Here is a 24,457-nt window from a genome sequence, read left to right as displayed (position 1 = left end):
AAGAAAACTGAAATGAATGATTACAGGTTTAAATATTTCAAATAAAATACTGAGTAAAATGTTAAGAGAATAACACTCCATAGGCAACTAGGGTTTATCAGAAACTTGCAAGAGTAGTTCATCATAAGGTACTGGATAAAAACACACTTTTGATTTTTATAAAAGTAACACGTAGTTTAACATGTGACAAAAATGAAATGATGTGAAGAATGATCTGAAATTACCAGTCACAATCATTCTGAATAATGAGTCTGGGAAAAAGAAATGTATAAGATCAGAAAAGTGAAGGTAAAATCATTAGTATTTACAAATAACCATTGTCTTCTAGGAGCACTGAAGGGGAAGAAAATTAAAATACTATTGTAACTAGTTTTTATTAAACTAGCTTTTTATAAAATTAATAAATAGAATGCTATAAGTAGGAGCCACCAGTTAGAAAGTAAAAAGAAGGATGCTGTGAATAACGGTAACAAAACCCCCATGATTCCTGAGATAAACACCTGAGATACATAAATTCCTGAGATACACAAAACATGCAGAACCCATTTTTTAAAAACTGTAAACATTTACTGAAGTAAGTAAAAGAAAACTTGAACATGTTGAGTGACATGGCATGTTCCTCAGTGATAAAACTATTATAAAGATAAAAATTTTTCTCAGATTAATCTATAAATATAATGAAATTGAATAAAAATTCCTATTGGATATTTAAACCCAGATGTGTTTTTAAGTTCATCTGGGATAATTAGGGCCTGAGAGAACATTCTGAAAAAGTATAGTAACGAAAAACAGTGCTTGCCATCCTAGATATTAAAGCACATTATAAAACTACAATATTTAAAACTGCGTGATATAGTACCTATTCTTCTCCAGAAAAGATAAGAAATTTTGTGAAACACAATGGAAAGTTCAGAGACATATCTAAGTACATATTAAATATATAATAAAGGTGACTCAGATTAGTGGGGGAAAAGATTATTTGATCAACAGGGGTGGTACAACTGGCTCATAATTTGGGGGGAAAATAAAGTTTCTCCCATGTGATATACCAAAATAAATTCCAAAAGAATTAAACATTTAAATGGAAGAAGGGAAAATATTTAAATAATCATAGAATGAGAAAGGAAGGACTTTCTGAAGCTGATTTCCAAGGTGGAATCCATAAGGAAAAGATAGAGAGATTACGGAAACTTCCAATTTTTGAGAAAAAAAGCTATAAACAATATTAAAAGAGGCAAATGACAACAGAAAACATATTTGCAACATGACAGATCACTTCTTCATCCCTAGCCCTCGATAGCTCTTACAAAGCAATAAGAAAGAGATAAACAGTGGGCTAGAAATGTAGGCCAAAGATATAGTATATCATACTATAAGACATAAAACCAGATAACAAACATATGAAAAAATATGCAACCTCATTAGTAATCAAATAAATGTAACTGAACATGAGATGGAAACATTCACATACCAAATTGGAAAATCTTTTTTTTTTTTTAAATGTTTAAGGATAATCTCTAATGTTCACCTTTCATAGCCTGATGGTAGATGGGACTAGATGGTAGATGGTATACTTTTCCTAGCAGACGACTGACAACATGCATCAAAAGCTTTAAAATACTTATAAATGTTATATAACTTAATTGTGGTGGTGGTTACATAACTTTGTCAAAATTCAAAGCACTGTACACCTGAAAAGGCTGAATTCCGTTCTCTCTGAATTATGCTTCAATAAACTTGACTTAAAAAATGTCAGAATCCTTTTACCCAGCAATTTCCAGGCTAGGAATTTACCTTTAAAAAATTTAGATAATTTTGCAGTGATTTATCTACAAGAATGTTCATTAGAACATTGTTTAACATTGTGGAAACTTGAAAGCAACTTAAATATCCTACACTCGGAGATCGATAAAAAGGGTTTAAGAAAGTATCTACATAGCTCTGTAACTACTAGAATTATCCTGTAGAAGAGTATTTAGTAAGCATGTAAAAGCGAGTTTTAAAAAGCAGGTATGAAACACCACATGCAGTACAATCCCATTTTGGTAAATGGACACAAAATACTTACCTAGGAATAAAGAATATAAGTTTACCGGTCAAATTTTTAATAGTGATTTTGCTTTTAGATGATCTTGTCTGTGTCACCTGCACGTGGCAGGGTAACCCCAATGATAGTGGGGGTCAGGCCTGTGTCATTCTGTATGTCAAGACTGGATTGTGTACGCATCACCCTGTCCAGGTACAAAAACCCATGGACTATTCTGGCATTTTTTAAGTCAGACAATATATATAAAATGCTCAACATAGAGGGTGGTACATAAGGAGCATTCAGTAAATGTTAGTCCTCTCCCTTCCCTACCTGGAGGGGAGATGAACTCTGCATCTCCTCCCTGCTTACTTACCACAGAGCAGGAGACTCAGCACTATTTGGGCTGTTCCTGCCTTGGTCCAGGCAACTCTTGCGCCCTGGAAGCGGCTGCGGTGCATTAGCGCTCTTGCATTCTTAATGATTCCACTTACGTCCGGAAATCATTTTCTTTTGCTCATCCCTAGGACCCACTGAGGTCTCTCTCATTTCTTGGCAATTACACAGGCTAGGGGCAGACTTCACCCCAGGCAACAGTCTCATTAATTGGCCAACTCGCACAATTTTCACAAGGGCAGATATGGGGATGCCTTTTGATTTTGAATTAGAGGACATTCTGATTTTTAATTATTTTCTAGCCTTCTGTACACTGGGGGCTCCGGGCAGATCCCCTGCTGTCTGAGCCCACTGTGTGGTCAAACTCTTTAACAAGAACATTTTGAGGAGGAAAATTAATCTGGGGTCAAGTCATTATAACACCAATCCATGGGTGCTCAGTAAATATTTAAGTGGCAATGCACCGATTCACCAATCGCTGTAGCCACAGAGAGACATATGAAGGGGAAGAAACTGTCCTGTTGTTCTCCAAGGCCACCTCTCCTATATAAAGAATTTCTGCTGGCTTGAATTTATTCGGTTAATTCTAATTTTCACACCCAAGGGTCACTTCTATGAGAACGAAATTTCACCTCCAAATTTAACCACACACTCCATACTGGTCAGACACACTGTGTAAATTCTGTTCGGCGGTGCAGACTTAGAGACGTGGTACAGACTTAATTATCTTTTGCTTAAAGGTGTGTGGAGCAGGGGTTAAAAGCACACAGTCACACCTCACTGCCTGGACTCAACTCGTGGCTTTATTATCGACAAGCTGTTTGTCATCAGAGAAGTTATTTAACCTCTCTGGACCTTGGTTTCCTCATCTTAGAATCTGAATAATAATAACAGCAGTACCCGTGTCACGGGATTGTGGTGAGATTCAAGTGCTATGTAAAGGGTTGGCTATTATTATTGACAGTGTAAGAAGTCACACACTTCTCATCACTGAGGAGGTCACCTTGCCATCTAGACCACCTGTCCAAAAAGTCCCCTCAGACAGCAGAGACCTAGGGGTGGGCTGGGCCAGGGCAGGACGGAGATGAGCCTCACTCCCACCAGAGTCAATGGAGGGGGTGTCTTGATGCTGGCCCCAGGAGGTGAGGGGGATGGTGGAAGCATATAGCACACTGGCTACATAGCAGATGGTTCTCTTTCTAGGAGGGGCCCAGGTGGGCCCTTGCTCTGCCTGCTCAAGCCCCAGGGGTTTCATTTCTGCCCTTGGACTCAGCCATAGGGTCTGTCTGAGCTTCCTGACTGTGCTGCCTCGGCAGAGGCCTGTGGTTTGAGGGGCTCTGGGGTATGGCTTGGGGAGCTCGGGGGGAAGCACAGGACACAGAAGTTACTGGCTGTAGCAACAGAATTTTCCCTTCTGCCGGGGCTGCCGGCCACTGACCACATGCAACCTCATCCTGTCCTTCTCAGCTGCCGGTTGAGGCTCTGTACTATGGCGCAGAGAAGAAGGGGGAAAGGAAGAACCTGATGTCCAGGACTTGGTTTAAGATACTTGTTAGCTAGTGTGAATGTGGGGAACAGTGTAACATTGTTACTGTCATTGGCTGGACCACTACCCATTAGTAGCTAATAAGTAGATTGAGCCTATATAGTAGGCAATCTGCTCTTTATTTCAGAGTTGATTCAAATGCCTTAATTACAGCAACCAGTACCAAAGGAAAGGTTGCTTTTTTACAGAGCTACCCCTCTCTTAAGTCTTAAGAACAAAGGAAACTATTACCATTTCAGGGTCAACACTTTGACTTGATTCGTTCACTGTCCCAACTTATCAGTTTACTATACTGAAAACAAAGTCCTTTCTATGCATAGTCTATTAATTTTTTAACCACCAATGAACTGTGGCTGCTTTAGACAGTCCAAGGTCATGTGGAATAGTCCTACTTTTTCTTAAAACCAAACGCCTCCATTCTCATCTAGAAACAAAGTGGAAGTGAAATATTACTGTACACAGCTACAAAAATGAGGAAGTAACCTCAGGGCCATAAAACAGAAACTCCAGAAAAAGAATCCAGGCTGAGAGGAGGGAGAGACAACACTCACATATACTCATCAATGAGAAGAAATGTCCTCACCCACCTACTTTTCCTAAATAATAATGCAGCCTCTGTCTGCCACATTACTATTACTATTAGTTTTTCTCCCCTGTCTCCTTCCTCAGAGACAGGGGAGAAAAAAATAAGGTTTATCAAAGAGAATTTCATTTTTTTAATAAAAATCAATGAGTTGGCTAAGCAATGCCTTTAGAAGTTATTTTGGCAAAACAGAGAAGGTCAATGATTAGGACCTAGTAATGCTGGAATCTGGTAAATCTGAAAGAAGAGTGTGTCCGACACTTGGACGTGCATTTGTGGAGTTTGACTTAGGATTGCCATCTTTAAGGACTTAGAAATGATTCCCAGACTAGCTCTGTCTACCAGGGGGAAGGGCTGTACTGCCATCTTCTCAAGTATTTAGCTAGAAGCTCATTAGAAACCTAAGGGTACAATTAAACGGTTCTACTTTAGTCAACTATTCTAAACAGACTGTATGTATGTGTGTGTGTTTATTTGTGCCTTGTTCCAGAAAGGGTTGAAGGTGCAATATTTGGATACACAAAAGTCACAGTAACAGGGCTTCCCTGGTGGCGCAGTGGTTGAGAGTCCGCCTGCCGATGCGGGGGACGAGCGTTCGTGCCCCGGTCCGCGAGGATCCCACATGCCGCGGAGCGGCTCGGCCCGTGAGCCATGGCCGCTGAGCCTGCGCGTCTGGAGCCTGTGCTCCGCAACAGGAGGGGCCGCAACAGTGAGAGGCCCGCGTACCGCAAAAAAAAAAAAAAAACAGTCACAGTAACATTAATCAGAAGTGGGTAGAAAAAGCAAAGGGATCCACAACGGGTTTGGAAAAGAGACTAAAGCTATACATCACAAATCCTATATTCTTGCTAAGGGTGGCCTTCAAATGTATCTTCAACCAAAAGGGAAATCGAATCAGTTACTTCATCCAATGTTCAGAAGATTTAAAAAATCTATTTGTTTAGGAGAAACACAACTTTTCTAAGACCTGATAGAACTTTTGCAAGAGGATCTTTATAAAAAGTACACTTTGTAACGTGGTGAATAATGTCCTCGATAATATTCTGTTACAAGACAAAACAATTCTCTAAGAGAAACTAAACACTGTGAGAAGGATGCCAGTTAGAAGGTTAATCTCGATAAATGTTTAAAAGTAACAGGGGTCTAATCTTAGGAAGCGAGTGACACCGCATGCTGGTGGATTAATGCACAAATCCAGTCCAAGGCCACGTTTCCAGTCTTGTGCTCATAGCTTTTCCAGAAAAGTGATAAAATTTGGCAAGCTTATCTAAGTCCTAACAATTCTACAAGCCCACGCAAGTCTGCATCTGGCAGAGAAATCACGCCGACATATGCAAGCTTCTACCCATGGCTGATGCGGGCACTTCTCTGAAGGCATCTTCTGATGGAGAGTGTGGAGAGAGGAGGAAGTACTGGAGTCTTCAGTACTGGAATACAGGAGGCTGAGCTCGACCTCGTTAGTGGGCCAGGATGTAAATCCCAAGAGGATGCAAATCCTTTAACAACTCAATATATTAGGGACAATTCAACAAACTCATCTCCCTGTTGACTTATAATAGGCCTTTATTACATTAATTTGTGATTAATCATTTGAGCTCCAAGTGACTTTTTTGCTTGGCTCTCTACCCCCTAATGCAGCCCATGCACTGCTTCAAATTGGATCCAAATTTCCCTTCTCGCCTCAAATTCCACTCCACACGCCCACGTATACCTAGGTTCCATCCATTCTGGACGACTGTACTCTTTGTTCCTAAAATACTGATACTAAATCCTAACGTCATGCCCTCGCTCATGTTCTTCTTTCTGACTTCCTGCATCTGCCAGGAAAAATGAAGATGAACTCGGACCTTAAGGCCCCCGATAAAAACATTCCCTTCGCTCCACGGCCCTCTGCTACCTTCCAGGACAGGAATCACTGCTCCCTCCGCAAACCGTTGGTGAAATCCGCACTACAGAGCTATGTGCGCATCCCTTCGGCTGAGCTCTGGGGCCACGCCCCTGCTCGCGTCACCTGGGCCCAGCAGTGTGTCTGCCACACCGTAGGTAATCCGCAAATGCACGACGAATGAATGCTTCATGTGCCGAAGTCAAGGTCAATGTGGGGCAAGATTCATTGCTTTAAAATCAGGGTGAAGGGCTTCCCTGGTGGTGCAGTGGTTGGGAGTCCGCCTGCCGATGCAGGGGACACGGGTTTGTGCCCCGGTCTGGGAGGATCCCACATGCCGCGGAGCGGCTGGGCGCGTGAGCCATGGCCGCTGAGCCTGCGCGTCCGGAGCCTGTGCATCCGGAGCCTGTGCTTCGCAGCAGCAGAGGCCACAGCAGTGAGAGGCCCGCGTGCCTCAAGAAAAAAAAAAAAAAATCAGGGTGAATTAGGGAACAGTCATATCTGAAGGGAATTCAACTGTAAAGACATGAGCCTTCCCTGGGCTCATGTCGACTACCTCTGAGGTAGTCGTGTGTTGAATTGGGTGTGCCGTGTTGGATAGGGACAAACAGGGCCTGGTGACTCAAACAGGATGGGGCAGGAGGCTGAGAAAGCCCAGCCAGGCAGGCGCCAGGTACAGGCAGTTGGAGGTATGTACATGTGCAGGCGAGTAAGGGCAGTCAGAGCCTAGGACTGGGGAGTACCACAGAAGAGTGTCAGAGGTAAAGTCTCCGTGGCCCCCCGATCCCTGTGTCTGGGTTAGGGAGAGCACGGGAGTCTCCAGCAAGGCGAACGGCAGGAGGCAGCAGTGCCTCAGGCCTAGGGGCAGGTTAACAGGCAGGGTTAATGGGTTAATAGGAGGAACTGAGGCAGAAGTAGTTACAACAGCCTGGCATCTGAGGTGAGAGCGAGACCACTGCAGAGATGGACTCTGAGGGTAGGTTCGTCGGAACCCGAGCCAGGACTCTGTGTAGAGACTGGGGGCAGGGCTAAGCCTGCTGGATGAGGGGCCTGGAGACGTCCTGGCTTGGGGACAACCCTGCCCATGGTGGTGACCCGGCTGCGGCTGATGAAACTGGCCTCCTAGATTAAAGCAACACCGTGTAGGGGCTCCAGACTTCTATCAAACCCTTCTTAAGAGTGACATCATTGATGAACATAGATGCAAAAATCCTCAACAAAATACTAGCAAACAGAATCCAATAGCACATTGAAAGGATCATGTACCATGATCAAGTGGGGTTCATTCCAGGAATGCAAGGATTCTTCAATATACGCAAATCAATCAGTGTGATAAACCATATTAACAAATTGAAGGAGAAAAACCATGTGATCATCTCAATAGATGCAGAGAAAGCTTTTGACAAAATTCAACACCCATTTATGATAAAAACCCTGCAAAAGTAGGCATAGAGGGAACTTTCCTCAACATAATAAAGGCCATATATGACAAACCCACAGCCAACATTGTCCTCAATGGTGAAAAACTGAAAGCATTTCCACTAAGATCAGGAACAAGACAAGGTTGCCCACTCTCACCACTCTTATTCAACATAGTTTTGGAAGTTTTAACCACAGCCATCAGAGAAGAAAAGGAAATAAAAGGAATCCAAATTGGAAAAGAAGAAGTAAAGCTGTCACTGTTTGCAGATGACATGATACTATACATAGAGAATCCTAAAGATGCTACCAGAAAACTACTAGAGCTAATCAATGAATTTGGTAAAGTAGCAGGATACAAAATTAATGCACAGAAATCCTTGGCATTCCTATACACTAATGATGAAAAATCTGAAAGTGAAATCAAGAAAACACTCCCATTTACCATTGCAACGAAAAGTATAAAATATCTAGGAATAAACCTACCTAATGAGACAAAAGACCTGTATGCAGAAAATTATAAGACACTGATGAAAGAAATTAAAGATGATACAAATAGATGGAGAGATATACCATGTTCTTGGATTGGAAGACTCAACATTGTGAAAATGACTCTACTACCCAAAGCAATCTACAGATTCAATGCAATCCCTATCAAATTACCACTGGCATTTTTCACAGAAGTAGAACAAAAAAATTTCACAATTTGTATGGAAACACAAAAGACCCCGAATAGCCAAAGCAATCTTGAGAACGAAAAACGGAGCTGGAGGAATCAGGCTCCCTGACTTCAGACTATGCTACAAATCTACAGTAATCAAGACAGTATGGTGCTGGCACAAAAACAGAAAGATAGATCAATGGAACAGGATAGAAAGCCCAGAGATAAACCCACGCACATATGGCCACCTTATCTTTGATAAAGGAGGCAGGAATGTACAGTGGAGAAAGGACAGCCTCTTCAATAAGTGGTGCTGGGAAAACTGGACAGCTACATTTAAAAGTATGAGATTAGCTCACTCCCTAACACCATACACAAAAATAAGTTCAAAATGGATTAAAGACCTAAATGTAAGGCCAGAAACTATCAAACTATTAGAGGAGAACATAGGCAGAACACTCTATGACATAAATCACAGCAAGATCCTTTTTGACCCACCTCCTAGAGAAATGGAAATAAAAACAAAAGTAAACAAATGGGACATAATGAAACTTCAAAGCTTTTGCACAGCAAAGGAAACCAAAAGGCCAAAAGACAGCCCTCAGAATGGGAGAAAATATTTGCAAATGAAGCAACTGACAAAGGATTAATCTCCAAAATTTACAAGCAGCTCATGCAGCTCAATAACAAAAAAACAAATAACCCAATCCAAAAATGGGCAGAAAACCTAAATAGACATTTCTCCAAAGAAGATATACAGACTGCCAACAAACACATGAAAAAATGCTCAACATCATTAATCATTAGAGAAATGCAAATCAAAACTACAATGAGATATCATCTCACACCAGTCAGAATGGCCATCATCAAAAAATCTAGAAACAATAAATGCTGGAGAGGGTGTGGAGAAAAGGGAACCCTCTTGCACTGCTGGTGGGAATGTGAATTGGTACAGCCACTATGGAGAACAGTATGGAGGTTCCTTAAAAAACTACAAATAGAACTACCATATGACCCAGCAATCCCACTACTGGGCATATACCCTGAGAAAACCATAATTCAAAAAGCGTCATGTACCAAAATGTTCATTGCAGCTCTATTTACAATAGCCAGGAGATGGAAGCAACCTAAGTGTCCATCATCGGATAAATGGATAAAGAAGATGTGGCACATATATACAATGGAATATTACTCAGCCATAAAAAGAAACGAAATTGAGCTATTTTTAATGAGGTGGATAGACCTAGAGTCTGTCATACAGAGTGAAGTAAGTCAGAAGGAGAAAGACAAATACCATATGCTAACACATATATATGGAATTTAAGAAAAAAAATGTCATGAAGAACCTTGGTGTAAGACAGGAATAAAGACACAGACCTACTAGAGAATGGACTTGAGGATATGCGGAGGTGGAAAGGTAAGCTGTGGCAAAGTGAGAGAGAGGCATGGAAATATATACAGTACCAAACGTAAGGTAGATAGCTAGTGGGAAGCAGCTGCATAGCACAGGGAGATCAGCTCATTGCTTTGTGACCGCCTGGAGGGGTGGGATAGGGAGGGTGGGAGGGAGGGAGATGCAAGCAGGAAGAGATATGGGAACATGTATATGTATAACTGATTCACTTTGTTGTGAAGCAGAAACTAACACACCATTGTAAAGCAATTATACTCCAATAAAGATGTAAAAAAAAAAAAATTAAAAAAACCCAAAAAACTGAAAGACTACCAAAAAAAAAAAAAAAGAGTGACATCTAGGGGCAAGTGCCTTTTAAATACGCTCATCGCCGCCTACTGTGCAGAGCTGTGCATGCGAAGAGGTTACTTGACTCCCCTGATTTCTTCAGCTCCATCCGACAACACACATTTGCTTAGTTCCTACTGTGTGCAAAGAACATCTTCAAAATGCTTGCTTGCTTCTACAAGGCCAAGTTTCACACTCCTTGCAAACTGTCCTATGTTGAATGTACACTATAGGTTTATCCTGAGTGTCCCATCGGCATGACTACTGCTCTGACTGGGGAAAAAAAGTAATGTTTATGTCACTAAGGAAATAGCCACACAAATATGACTAGGCACCAGGTGACACTTACAGGTCTGTATTATTTACCAAAACATTAGATTTCATAATTAGACTTACTTCCTCTCTGGATGTGTGGTATTTAACTGCATCTTGAAGGCTTATTAACTAACAGCCATGCAATGGCAGCTTGTCAATCTGTGCGTGAGTTACCACTTCATAAACTCACAGAATACGATGTATTGTGGGGAAGGAAGAAACCAGAGGGGCTCTCTAGTCTCATTCATCTCCTCCCCGGGGCAGGAATTGCTCCTCTACCGACTAGTGCCTACTGAGGGCATCCTAGGTCTCAGGACCCACGTGCGGGATGCAGGTCAGACATGGCCCTGCTGCCCAGAGCTGCCTCTGGGAAGGGAGAGACAAGCAGCAGATGGTGCCGAGAACTACCTGCTGTGATGGATGCTCCGAAGGCAACACGCGGCGCGCTGTGGCCAGGACAACATGAGGGGCCTCATCTAGAAGAGGGCTCTGAGGGATGACATTTGGGCAGAGGGCAGTGAAGGGCGTTCCAGGGAGGAGGCCCGGACTGGGGGCAGGTGCAGAGGAAGGCCGCCCTGACCAAGTGAGAGAAGGAAGGCTGGTGCCAGGGGGAGAGGATAGAGGGGGCAGGGGCTTGTAGGGTGAGCTTAGATGTTCAGATATGATTCAAAACGAGATAAGAAGCCAGTAAATGGTTTAAAGTAAGGGAGTAACATTGTGTCTGCTGTTTAAGTTCAGTTTTTAACCAAATTCTGATTAATTTGGTCTTTAAGGTGATAGTGGTTGAAATGGGATTAGAAGTCAGATTCAAACTCAAATTCAGAGTTTTTCCAATTATGATGTCCCCTCTACATTCCTTTCCTAATCAAAACAACAAGTGAGAAGTACAGAGTTTGAAACATTTAAAGCTACAGTGATACCACTGATGAAAGAGCTTATTTAGGTAAAAGACCAGATATTTACAGAATGAAGGAAAACCACTAAAATGTTGACAGTGTTATTTTTGGAAGTTGGGATAGTGGGTATTTTATATGCTGATGTTTTTAATACTTTGCTGGCTTTTTTTTTTTTAAGGAAGCATTTGCTACTTTTAAAATTGAGGAAAAAAACCCCACATTCTTACGTAAAAGTAAATGAGAAGCCAAATTTCATTTGCCAATGATATCAATGTATTTGCATGTGAGTGTGTTCTATAATTGTTCAGGGACATTTCAAATAAAGTGGTTCTAAAATACGTTACCAGTGGGAAAACCATTGTTTAATTTTTTTCTCTCTTTAGTAAGGGAGAGATTTTTTTCTATAGAGAATTGATTTATCAAAACCATCATCATGGCGATATGTCTGTTTAGCACCCTGTGTGCAGGATGCTGCTCCAAAGGCAAACAGATAATCTTGGGTTCAAATAGTAGGCTTTGCTTTTATGTCTTGTTGTCTTATTATGGCTTGTTTGTGAACTCTGCCCTCTTTAGAAATAGCTCATGAATCTTGTCCTAGGCTAAACGAGCTACCTTGGAAAGAAGAGGGAGGCAGGACAGAGTCACACTTTCCTGTTTCAGTTCCCCTGACGCTGTCCTCTTACCATGAGCTGGGTAGGTTTTTAAGTCTTTGTGGAGAAGGCTCCCCTCATGCTCAACAAAAAGTGGGCCATCTCTTCTCCACCCTTCCCAACAGGTGATTCAAATGTGCTGCGTGCATTCATGAACCTTATCAATGCAAAATTAGCGATTTGCTGGAAACGAGGATACCTTTCATTCAAGCAACATCTTCCAGCCTACCTAGAAATGGCAGCTTTGTTATACAAGATCCTGGGATGCTATTTAGAGAGTTGAGAGACGTGCTCCCTGACCTTGAAGGACTTCATCTCAAAAAGAGAGCACAAGACGAAGAAACAGAATATCTTCTGGAAGGCTTAGTAGTATGTAAAAAAAACACAAAAAACAAAAAACTGTCAGCAGATCTGAGTCAAAAGGTGAAAAAACTCGCTGCTCATCCTTGTCAAGCTAGAAACTTTAGAAATTCTGCAGATGTAGCATTGTACACATATATGTATATGTGTTCAGCCTTTTTCCTGATGTGACTGAGGAGGGTGGGAAAGGCTGGGAGACCAGCAGGTAAGGGGGCAGGTGGGGGAGAAAGAGCCTGAACCCCTCACTTGCTCTTCAACGGGAACAATGCTACTTCGCTGTGTTTTATGTATTACAGATTTGCTAGAGGTCTCATTTCATAGAGGGCTTCTCAACCTAAAGATTTTCAAAGTTTGAGGACCCCCTCTGATGGATATGACAATGGCAGCTCTGTTGATAGAGTTCCTGCTGTGGACTAGGCACTAGGCCAAGCTTTCTACATATTTCACATAAAAAATCCCTAAAAAAAACCCCACATGCGGTGGGCCTTAGAATTCCCACTGCACAGATGAGGAAACCAAGGTTCTGAAAGGATAAGCAATTTGCATCACATCCATAGCGATTAAGCAGCAGAGCCAGGATTCAAGCTCAAGCTGATCTGCTCTGAAGCCCATCCTTTCAACTACAGTGCCGGGCTGATCTGTGTTTCAGGCTAAAGTCCGTACATTCAGTCAAAGAGTATGCCAACACTGCAAAACATAGACATATATAAGTACAATAAAATTTACCAAGGTTTTTGGCAGTACACATGCTGCCTAGATGTTGCTTTAGTGAAAGAGGTTATAAATGCTAAAGAAACAAGCTTTGGTCACAAAAAGGATGGAGAAATGCTCCCAGACGGAGAGGACAGACTCCCTGCAAAGAGTTGTTGCTTTGGGCGGAAGCTGCCCAGATGGGGAGGCAACCTCTGGGGGGCCTCCCCAAACCCCAATCTTTTCATTAAAGAATATTTTGAAACTTAAAATGACAACAAAAAAGACTACAGGAGAAGTACTGCTGGGATTTTAGGAGTGACGTGGGTACTATAGGGTCTATGGGAATGTTGTCAACAACAGGACAGATGGGCAGTCGTTCTGGAGAAAACCACTGGCCAAAAAGACCTCGTGTCTGCCTGAATGTTTAAATGGCACTATTGCTGCTGTGTTTGTTCAAAGGAGATGAACCCCACCTCCATGAGAGGAGAATTTAGTATTTCCCACCTCCCCTTTAAATGGTAAAACTCTTCCAGGTTTGTGTGTGTGTGTGTGTGTGTGTGTGTGTGTGTGTATGTAACCATTTTTCTCTTCCAGGAAATTGTCACAATGTGTGACTTTTAGCCTTAAAGAAACACAGGACTGAAATGTGTCAAATCCCTGGAAATAGTCTGAAACCCAGTTGAGTTTACGCAGAAAAACACACTATAAATCCTAAGACCATCTGGCCACAGAGATCTCAGTTTCTCTGACAACCACCCCTGGAGCTGTGAGAGGGGAAGTCTGGTAACCGCCACATCGAAAATCAGCCAGGAGAACAAACAAGCACAGACAGGTTTCAAAACAATACATCCCAGTTCCTGTTCCACTGAAGGTCAAGGCGCATGTCATCTCTCAAGGTTAACGTGGTCCTCAAGTAGACACGCAGGAGGAAGAGTCAGTCCTGAAATGCTGGTACAAATCAAACCATGTTTCAGAGGCGCTAAGGGAGGGGGCTATTTAAAGGGAGCCTGAGACAAATGTGCACATAAAGTAATCACTTGTTGCCTCTACTGATCTGTTTTGTGTTCATATGGCTCTAAAATAGGTATATTGCAGTAGCAATGACGACTTTTCTGAGTTACGTTCATTCACAGTTATTAAATTTGCAACAGTGAACATTTTACTCCTTGGGTATTTGAAATACCATTTGATAGTCAAAAGTGAACGCAGACCAGGAAGGAATAGAAAGAGAAAGCCGAATGTGGACGCCCCCCACCCAGGGAGCTGGGAGACCCGTGGAGGAGCTGGTGGACAGGTGAGGTGGGACAAGCCAGGACTCTCAGGACAGCCTGTAGTTGAGCCGACAAGGTTTCAAATGAGAGAAGGGACCCTCCTCTACAAAAAGAGACAAGCAAGCATTTCCTGTGTTAGTAATTGATAAATACACACCTGGAGCAAAAATCAAGAGAAGCTCACCATCATTGGCGAGTCCTGAAAAATATATGTAAAATTTGCATCTTCTAGGCAACGTCTTGATTAGGTAAATATTCAAAGGCTAAACCTGCCTGCCAGGAGCTCTTCCTTAAAGCCCTGTCCTTCAGGGCTGTGTCATCCTGCTGTTCTATATTTGCCAGTCTCACTGATTATGGAATTCTTCTATTTGCTGTCTGGTTTTAGGAGAGGGGCTTACTGAGAAGCATCATTTTGCACTTGGGGAAGGAACAGAGGTGACTGGGGGGAGGGGGTGGGTCACACCCGAAGCAGGTGGGCAGAGGTGAGGGCTGCAGGCACCATCTGGTTGATGTTCCCAGTAGGTGGTCGAGAGGGAGGCCAATTACCTGAAATTTCTGGAAGTGTCGACTCGTCTTCTTTCCAGAAGTCCCCATCACAAACAGGAAGTCTGGAGTTAGCACAAATGGCACTCTCTCTTTATTAATGCCCAGGAAACTTTTGTAATTCCCAAGAATGTGCCCAAAGTCGATATGAAACAGATTTCCTTAAGAGAAGAAAATGTCTGACGTCATTATACTGGCTTCAGCACTTGCAAACAACACCCTGGTTTGTTCATTTCTTGAAATATTTTGAAGTTGCCTGAAAATGAGCTATCTTGGGTGAGAGAGCTATTTTTACTCTTTGCTTGTGATGTATTTTGTCTTAGCAGGTGTGTGTAGTAGTAGCCACAAAGCACTCTTCGAAACAAGCGTAGTTTTGATATCCTTCTGGTGTTCTTTCAATGACAGCCAAACACCATTAAAAGAATTCTTGTCTCAGAATTATTCTTACAAATATAAACCAAAACTCTCTGGCTTATATGTCATCATTATGCCCAAGACTCTCTTAGGCTCTTTCTGTAACTCAGGAGAGACTGATGTTTCGCTCTGTTTGGGGGAGGGGCAGTCACCTTTTATTTTTGAGTAGCAGGCTAGAAATAAATCATTTTGAATCTCCTTTGGGTCAATTTCTACCACTGTCACCATCACCACCACAATTCCCTTCTTCTCTTCTCATTTACAGAGCTCTCTATCATATGAATGATCCATAAATGCATTATCTCTTGATTCTCACAGGGAGTTAGCGATTTACCCCGATATGGTGTTTTTTCCAGACTCTACTCTTAAATTGGTCCAGATTTCTTAGAGGAAAATGTCATGGTATGCAGCCAATACTGACCACTGTCAGAATGGACAGTGACCCAGCGAGGAGCAGTAGGTGTGGAAGGCACGGCATTTCAGATTGAAGGGTATCAAGAAAAGGTGACTCTGTTTGTTGCTTCTCTGCACCATCTGACACTGTTGATCACGCCCACCTTCCTAGCTTTCTAGCTCCTGTCGGGCTTGTCCTTCTTAATTCTCCTTTGCTGCATCTTCTTCTGTTACTCACTCCTGGGTCCTCCGTAGGGTGGTCACAGCCTCTGTGTCCCTATACAATAATGACCTCTAGATCTTTGCTCCAACCTTGAGCTCCATTTAAAAATTACTCTGTGCTGGGGAAGGCAGGGATGGGGGGTTAGTGTTTAATGGGTACAGAGGTCCCATTGGGGAAGATGAAAAAGTTCTGAAGATGGATGGTGGTGATGGTTGTACAACAATGTGAGTGCAGTTAATGCCACTAGAGTACACACTTAAAACTGGTTAAAATGGTAAATTTTATGTTATGCATATTTTACCACAATCAAAAAACATTACTCTATAAAAAATAAACTCACCTGTCTCTGAGATCATAATATTGTCATTGTGTCTGTCACCTATTCCAAGAACAAAGGTTGCCACACAGTAGCCAGCACAGGAATAAACGAATCTCTCCACCGCTGCCTGAAACTAGTTAAAATGCGACCAAATATTAGTTGTGTCCCAGCTACAAAGAGCAGCGTGAATCTATTACAAAGAACTCCCAAAAAGACACTGTTCTGGGAATCATTTTCAGAGAGCAAGTTAGTGGTACCTGATATCATTAATGTTCTATCTATTAGGAGCCAACTTTCTCATTGCTCTACTTACATTTTAGGTGAAGATACAATGAATCACAGTAGCATGAGGAGGAAACGACAGTCAAAGGACAACAGTACTTTAATCAAAGGGTTCACTGCCTTTCCATGCATCGTTTGCCAACGCCAATACAGAACCTGTAATGATTCCTCCTTCGTTGGTGAACATATGTTTTGCTTGTGACCACTTAAAAGTACGCATGGGTTCACAAATCCACATTTTAACAGACTAATAAATGCTACTAATTATATTTCCTCCCCGAAAGACTGCTACCCACGCAAACGAGAAGTGCTAATCCTCTACAACAGAATTTTAACCAGCAGCTGAACAGCTTGTGAAGGACTCAGCGGATGTACTTCCGAGGAATGGAAGTGACATTTTGAGCATCCATAATTTACCATTTAAATTAGGGTGCAGTGGTAAATTACAAATTACTTTTTAGGGTCTGTAGTGTTTCCAGGTAGTAAAGAGTTTATCTGTGGTAACTAAATTTTTCTGCTGAACGACAGAAATAGATGGTCATAAAAAATGCTAACAAGTTATTTCACAGAACCAAATTTTATGCAAAGCAGGCCTGATAATCAAAGGAGAAGCAAATGCTCAGCGAGGTCTGAGTGAGCACCTCTGTTTTGCACAGATCTGCTGTGTCACCAGGGGAAATTGCTTAAACCCCAAGGAGCTCAGGAGGAAGGTGCTTCACCAGTGAGTCAGGAGGCATGGCACTGGTAGACCCCTTAAAAACATGTCATTATTCTGCTGTATCATGATAACTTGTCAGGAGCCTTCAGAGTGGGGAGAAGCAGAAGCCCACCTTTTCTTCAATAGGGCATTTCTCTTTGAGCCAGTGATTCAGCACTTCATCTTTAAAGGCGCCCGTGTTGCCCACTGTGCTTTGCTGAATTTTGGCGATCGTCGTGGCGTCTTTCACGATCTCGATCATTCCTGCGGGAAGATGCACAGAGTCTCATGTGAACTGGGGCTGAGTGCCTGACCCAGAGGAGGAATGGCTGTGTCTTTGTTGAGTGGAGGGCAGAGAGCTTTCTTAACCACAGGGTTATTTTCCACGTTCGCGCTGGTGGTTTTCTTAGGAGGAAGAGAAAGAAAAGGAGGCGGATAGGGAAGTTGTGTGGGACCTGCTTTCACTATCCCTGAATGAAAAGAGGAAAAGGTTGGTTTTGAATAAGCAAAAGCATTAATGTGCCGAACACATCCTTCTTCCCTTGGCAACCTTTGCCTTTTCCGTTTTTAAATTTCAGGGTCAAATGGGAATGATGTTCTCTACTTCTCAAATTGAAACTTGACTAAAAATCTGTTTGACTGAAATTAAAATGTGAAATGTCTGTAAAAGCACCTAAGAGGAGAGTATGTAATAGCTTTGATAATGTAAAGTCTGGGATGGTGAAACAAGTGACAGATCTTTCCATCTACTTTTAAATGTTATTTGTGAGAGAGAAGTTTACTGTGCAATGAAACGAGTGAAAATTTAGCGGTGGAGAAGTAAAGAGGAAGGAACAAGTTCTCACTAAAATCACCTCCATGTACAGTCAGTCACAAGGAGTTGAATCATGCATTCATATATTTTCAACATGTCCGTATTAAACTGAGTCACATGCACCAGCCTTGGAACATCTCCTTCCTTTTAATATGGATAATGATTGTAAATTTTCTGTTATTAAATGCCTACACTGAAGGGATGATGGCCGCTTGGCATGCGGGATCTTAGTTCCTCAACCAGGGATCGAACCTGTGGCCCCTGCAGTGGAAGTGCAGAGTCTTAACCACTGGACTGCCAGGGAAGTCCCACGGGATGGCGGTCTTTTAAAATGAGATGAGCAGTATATTCATCTTCTGAGGTCCCCACGTACCTATTTTGTCGCCAGTTGAAATGCAACCATATGGCAGGAGGCACAGATCCAAAGATTCAGTCTCCCAAATGGACTCCATGATTCGTAGAATCTGGGCATCAAAACACAAAAACGTTTCCATTATAAATATGTATTATTCTTCTCTGTTAAAAACAACAACAGTCTTCTCTGGTAACACAAAATATTGAAGTGAACATAAAATATGTAAGTAACAAGTGTACTTTTATTTATCAACCTGGCACTCTAATGTTTCCCTTCCTCGGGAGCCTGTTAATTTCGGTCCCTGAGAGGCACCTTGGGGAAGAGAATAGTTGGATTTCTCTGGGGGTAGGTTTTAGCCATGATTTATCTATTATTCAAATGTTCCTAGTTATGTGTATTTTACCACAATAGAAAAAGTTCCACTCTAACATCTTTACACATTTTTATCCATAAGGCACTCTTGGGCTACAACCAAGGCAACAGTAACGGCGATGATAATGATAGCTGACATTCACCGAGGACTGTTTTATGTTGATCCTTTTTATTAACCCTCTAGTGTGGGTATGATTACTTTTCCCATTCTTTTTCAGATTCTTTTCCATTATAGGTTATTACAAGATATTGAGTAGAATTCCCTGTGCTGTACAGTAGGTCCTTGTTGTTAATCTATTTTATATATAGCAGTGTGTATCTGTTAATCCCAAACTCCTCATTTATCCCCCCTTTGGTAACCGTAAGTTTGTTCTCTATGTCTGTGAGTCTATTTCTGTTTTGTAAATAAGTTCATTTGTATCATATTTTAGATTCCATGGTTTGCCTATTTTAAATAAATCACATGAAATATTAGAAATGGTGTTACTTCTACAGTATTAAACTAGGGTATAGAGAATATTACTTTACAAATCTGCAAAGCTAAAGTTTATGTTAGATAATATGAAAATGATCAGCACTGATACCTTCACCATCCATCTTCTGTTCTAGTAACCTGTTCACTCTTGTTACGTAACTGCATGAATTCTCCAGGCACCTACCTGTTCGCCTTCTCCCTCCTTCCTATCACATCATTCACTTCAGTTTGTGTATGTGGATGTGTACCAAAGGTGATGTATCTAAGGAGAGCATCTGAGAGTGTGTGGCTATGTCTGTGGATATGAATAAAGTGGATACTTGGGGGTAAAACAGGTTTCTATTCCATGTTGCCACACTAGGAATGCATTGTATAAGAAAGAGGTTAGGGGAGGGAAGTGTATCTGGCTATTTGGGAATGCTGGGTATGCATCTCCTCAGGAATGGACAGAACTGTGAGGCTCACTAGATTTCATACCTAATGGTCCACGGCTATATTCCCCTAGTGAAAACTCTATTATGTCACCTTTGATCACTGTTCATCATACAAAATAGGAGAATGGAACAGGGTCAGTAGAAGGCATTTCTTTAGATTTAGTACAGAATTCTTGTTTCAGATAGCTGAAAAAAAAATTCCTTAACAGCAGCACACCTGTAAAATCAGCATGTCCTGGCGCAGATCGTCGCCGTGTTTAAAGATAATTCCAATTGTTTCATTTGACAGAGCTGTAGGGTCGGCACATTTAAACTCAAGCCACAGGGGCTTTTTCTTGGAGGCCATCACTTTACATTTTTCAATCTGTAAGAAGACAGCCACATGTTTCCCACACACAACTGAAGACACATTGTGGAGATGCACACCCTCTTGCAAAGCATCTCTGTAAACATCTAGGACAAAGTCCCAGTTGGACAAGGATTTTCAATGATTTGGGTAAAAATGCAGAAGGCATTTTCACCAAATCCAAAAATGCTAGTGAGAGCAAGTTACAACACTGAAACCAGTGGTTCTCAAAGTGTGTTGCAAGGAACGCTAAGCACCTGTGGAGGTGCCTAAGAGGTGTGGCATAGCCCATCCTCTGTATACCCCCCTCCCGTAGGACTCTCGTCCCCTCTAACAAAGAGCAATTGTGCTGTTATTTGTCTATACATATCTGGCCTCCCTCTAAGAATTAGTTTGAAAAAAAAAGAGTTCTATTGCTACCATAGTGTCTAAAAATGGTTGTCAAAAATCAGATGCAGTCTAACTCCAGGCCAAATGTAACAAGATGAAATTTAACAGCAATAGAGGAGACTCTAGCACTCCGGCACAATGCCTGTCCCCTCCCCCAAACCCCCATACGTCGAAATAAATTCAAGGTGGGAGAAAGGTGGTTTAGCAGCCACTCATTCAAAAAGAGAAAATCTTAGGAGTTTTAGCCAAAAGTGAATTCACCAAGGATCAAAAATGTGACGTGGTCTTTAAAAAATAAAGCAAACACAATTTGAAGCTGTATTAATATATCATTATTCCTACCAATTTCTAACTTCAAAAGGACAGTGGATAGTGTGTGCTTTTGCTAGAGAGCGAGTTTACTGCTAATTGTATATAAAATTAAACATGGATCAGAGACTTAAATGTGAGATTAAAACTTCTAGGAAAAAATATTTGCTACATTGGATTAGGCAGTGTTTCTCAACTTTGGCACTGCTGACATTTGGGGCTGGATAATTTTTTGTTGCAGCGGGGACTGTCCTGTGTATCGTAGGATATTTAGCAGCATCCCTGGTCTCTACCCACTGGATGCTAGTAGCATTCTCCTAGTTGTAACAATCAAAAATATCTCTCGGGCTTCCCTGTTGGCGCAGTGGTTGAGAGGCCGCCTGCCGATGCAGGGGACACAGGTTCGTGCCCCGGTCCGGGAGGATCCCACATGCCGCGGAGCGGCTGGGCCCGTGAGCCATGGCCGCTGAGCCTGCGCGTCCGGAGCCTGTGCTCCGCAACGGGAGAGGCCGCAACGGTGAGAGGCCCGCGTACCACAAAAAACAAAAACAAAAACAAAAAATGTCTCTGGACGTTACCAAATACCCCTTGGTGGAGGAGGTGGAGGTTCACCCCTGGTTACTGGATGAAGCAAATATTTCTTAGGCCACGAAATTCATGAAGTATAAAAGAAAAAGTGATAAATTGGACTTAATCAGAATTAAAACCTTCTGCCACAGACTGGGAGAAAATATTTGTAAACTATATACCTGATAAAGGATTTGTATCCAGAATATATAAATAACTCATAAATAAGAAGAAGGTGGTAACCTAAATTAAAAGTGAATGGAAGATATGAATAGAAACTTCTCAAAAGAAGATGGAAACTTATCAAAAGCACATGAAAAGATGCTCAGCATCACTAGGGAAACGCAAATAAAAACAACAGTGAAGTACCACTTCATACCCATTTGAATGGCTAAAATTAAGAAGACTGATGATAACAAGTGTTCTCTAGGATGTGGATCAATCAGAACTTGCACACATGGTGGTGGGAATATAAAATGGCACGGTTGCCATTATAAAATGGAAAACCAGTTTGGCAGTATCTTATAAACACACACGTCCCATCTGACCCAACTATCTCACTGTTAAATATTTACTCAAAAGGTGAATGGAAAACAAATTGTGGTATAACCATATAAGGGAATATTACTCAGTCATAAAAAGGGACAGATCACCGAGACACACAGCAACATGGATGGATCTTCAGAGCATTATGCTAAGTAAAAGTATCCATATACAAAAACTACATACTGTATGATTCCACTTCATGACATTCTAGAAAGGGCAAAATTACACGATAGAAGACAGATCTGTCATCCGGGATGGAGGATGGAAGGAGGAAAGGACTAACTGCAAAGGGATATGAAAGAATTTTTTCTATAAATTTCTATGGAAATATTCTATATCTTGATTGTGGTGATGGTTATATGGTTGTATACGTTTGGCAAAACTCCTTGAACTGTACACTTGCAATGAATACATTTTATTGTATACAAATGGTTTCTCAAGAAAGTTGATTTAAAACAAAATGGATGGAAGATTGCCTGGTGTTGAGGTTTTTAGTATCTAGCGATTAGGGAAGGGCTTGATGGAAGCCCATCTGGGGACTTTCCACCTTCCCTGTCTCTCTATAAACGTCAGCTTTTATCCACTAGGCCCAGTAAAGCAGGCAGAGCCATCATCAAGACATAAAGACCAGGGAGAGACATCAACGTGATACCTACCACCAGGGCTCCTGCTTTCAGTCCAGGGTCATACGGAACTCTGAAGCTTTGGGGGAGATTCAAATTCTGTAGGATTTCAAGCTTTTGCTTAAGTTGGGAAATAACTGTAATTGTCAAACGCACACAAGAGTTACATGAGCTCAAGAAGTCACCAATATCATCTCTAACATTTCCTGAGGCCTCAGGTATTGACAACATTCTATATATTTGGTAGGGTGAGGAACAGAAGAAGAGGGGGTAGGTTTCTGTCTTTGAGGAACTAACCATTGAGGGTGGCAGGATAAGTCAGGCTTCCTGGGAGCAACATAGCCACGTACACACATTACAACAGGGGACAGAAATATCTGAATATATATGGGATACCCAGACATTCAGAGGGAGGAGGATGCTTTATGGATAATGGTAAGGAATTACTGTAGTTTTCCTTCCAACGTGTGAAGCTTTAAACTGCCATCTGATTTGGGAAACAGGTATTGGAAGACCATATTAAATGGAATTCGGTTAGGGTTTGGGAAATTCTTTTCAGAAGAGGAAGTTAGGTTGTGTGGAGGCAATATGATAGTCTCAAAACTGTGAAGGCAAAATACATAAATTAGAAATTACTGCCTATTCCCAATAAAGTTGTTAAAAAAAAAATTACTGCCTGGGTACCAGACAGACTGGAGGCTGGTACAAATGTTGCTCTTTCTTTCTTACAATAAAAATAAAAGCAAGATCATTATTACCATTATTATTTTTAGAAGAGACCATTATTGGTTTATTGGAAAAGATTCAAAGGCAAAAATGGCAAGTCAAAATATTCAGAAGTTTAAAATACTCGCTGAGTATGTTTGTGAGTGTCCATTATGAGCCATAGTGGTGGATCGAGATATACAAACGTGAATAAGAGATAATTCCTAGCTTCAAGGCTCATACAGTTTAATAGACCAGAAAGATGTATTAATGGCTTTAATTTAATGTAGTAACAACCAAAACCTATGGGAATACAGAAAAAGAGTGATTAACTTTCCTAAAGCAGGGGCTGAGGGACACGATTTCTTAGGGATAAGAAGACAACAGTGGAACACAGAGGAGGTGATATATATGTTTTTATAGGAAGTACATATATAAAAATATATATATGTACATATAGCTATATATGATGTATATGCATACATATACACAAGAAATTTAAAATAACTTCTCAATAATTCATTACTTTAAAAGACTGAGGACTTGAAAATTAGATGCATGTATTGAAAGATGGGGAAGAAAGGATATTTGGAAATAACTAATCTTTTTTGTGTGTGTGCATAGTTGCTCTTAAAAACTACATCTTACATCTGCATAATGCTGTTTTAAGTTTTCAAAGAGTTTAACATCTATTATCATACATTCATCATTAAAATATATATGTAGTTTTAAAAAATATTAACTTGTAAAGGGGGAACTTTAAATTTGCTTACTCCGTGAAGACAGAAGATTAAAAAATGTATTCTTGGCTACCTTGAGGAAGGTGCGACTTGCGTTCCAGCAGGAAGAAGGATCACAGGAACGATGGCATTTGGAGACAAAGGCATTTGGAAAGAGAATCAAGAGAACAGAGCCACCGTACCTTGGGAACTGACGTCATACTTTTCTGCAGAGAGCGATTTGATATCCATGGTCACCTTTTGTAACATGTCAATTACTTGGACTTGCTGGGTGAAGTCGTGTAGCATGGCCGTGCCACAGCCCCTCAGGTAGGCTTCCAGGATCACTGCAAACCTCTGCTGATAGTGTCTGGACTGGGCGATCTCACTTCTCAAGAACCAAAATAAGAAGTGACCAATTCTTTTGTTCTGAGGGTGAAAACAAGAAGGTTGCCATTATTATGACTAACGCTCTAGATCTATCAGCCA

The 24,457-nt window shown here is 41.5% G+C and overlaps 1 protein-coding gene across 4 annotated transcripts in view; it reads right to left on the bottom strand.

Annotated features, from left to right (window-relative positions):
• Positions 1–24,457, bottom strand: part of PIK3CG (phosphatidylinositol-4,5-bisphosphate 3-kinase catalytic subunit gamma) — a 36,504-nt gene that overhangs the window by 4,626 nt on the left and 7,421 nt on the right. For all 4 annotated transcript variants that reach the window (XM_022554347.2, XM_022554349.2, XM_022554348.2 and 1 more), the window contains exons 4-10: positions 24,172–24,397; positions 22,578–22,681; positions 19,981–20,127; positions 18,501–18,591; positions 17,447–17,577; positions 16,356–16,467; positions 14,989–15,146 (exon numbers count right to left, since the gene is read on the bottom strand). In XM_022554347.2, the coding sequence (XP_022410055.1) occupies positions 14,989–15,146; positions 16,356–16,467; positions 17,447–17,577; positions 18,501–18,591; positions 19,981–20,127; positions 22,578–22,681; positions 24,172–24,397 (969 nt within the window). The remainder of the gene's footprint in view (positions 1–14,988; positions 15,147–16,355; positions 16,468–17,446; positions 17,578–18,500; positions 18,592–19,980; positions 20,128–22,577; positions 22,682–24,171; positions 24,398–24,457) is intronic.

Source organism: Delphinapterus leucas, chromosome 9, assembly GCF_059928025.1.
Source record: "Delphinapterus leucas isolate spDelLeu-1000000601 "Yukka" chromosome 9, BTC_Dleu_Yukka2, whole genome shotgun sequence".
NCBI classification, from domain to species: Eukaryota; Metazoa; Chordata; class Mammalia; order Artiodactyla; family Monodontidae; genus Delphinapterus; species Delphinapterus leucas.
Note: the sequence above shows the minus strand (reverse complement) of the source record. Positions and strands in the feature narration are given on the sequence as shown.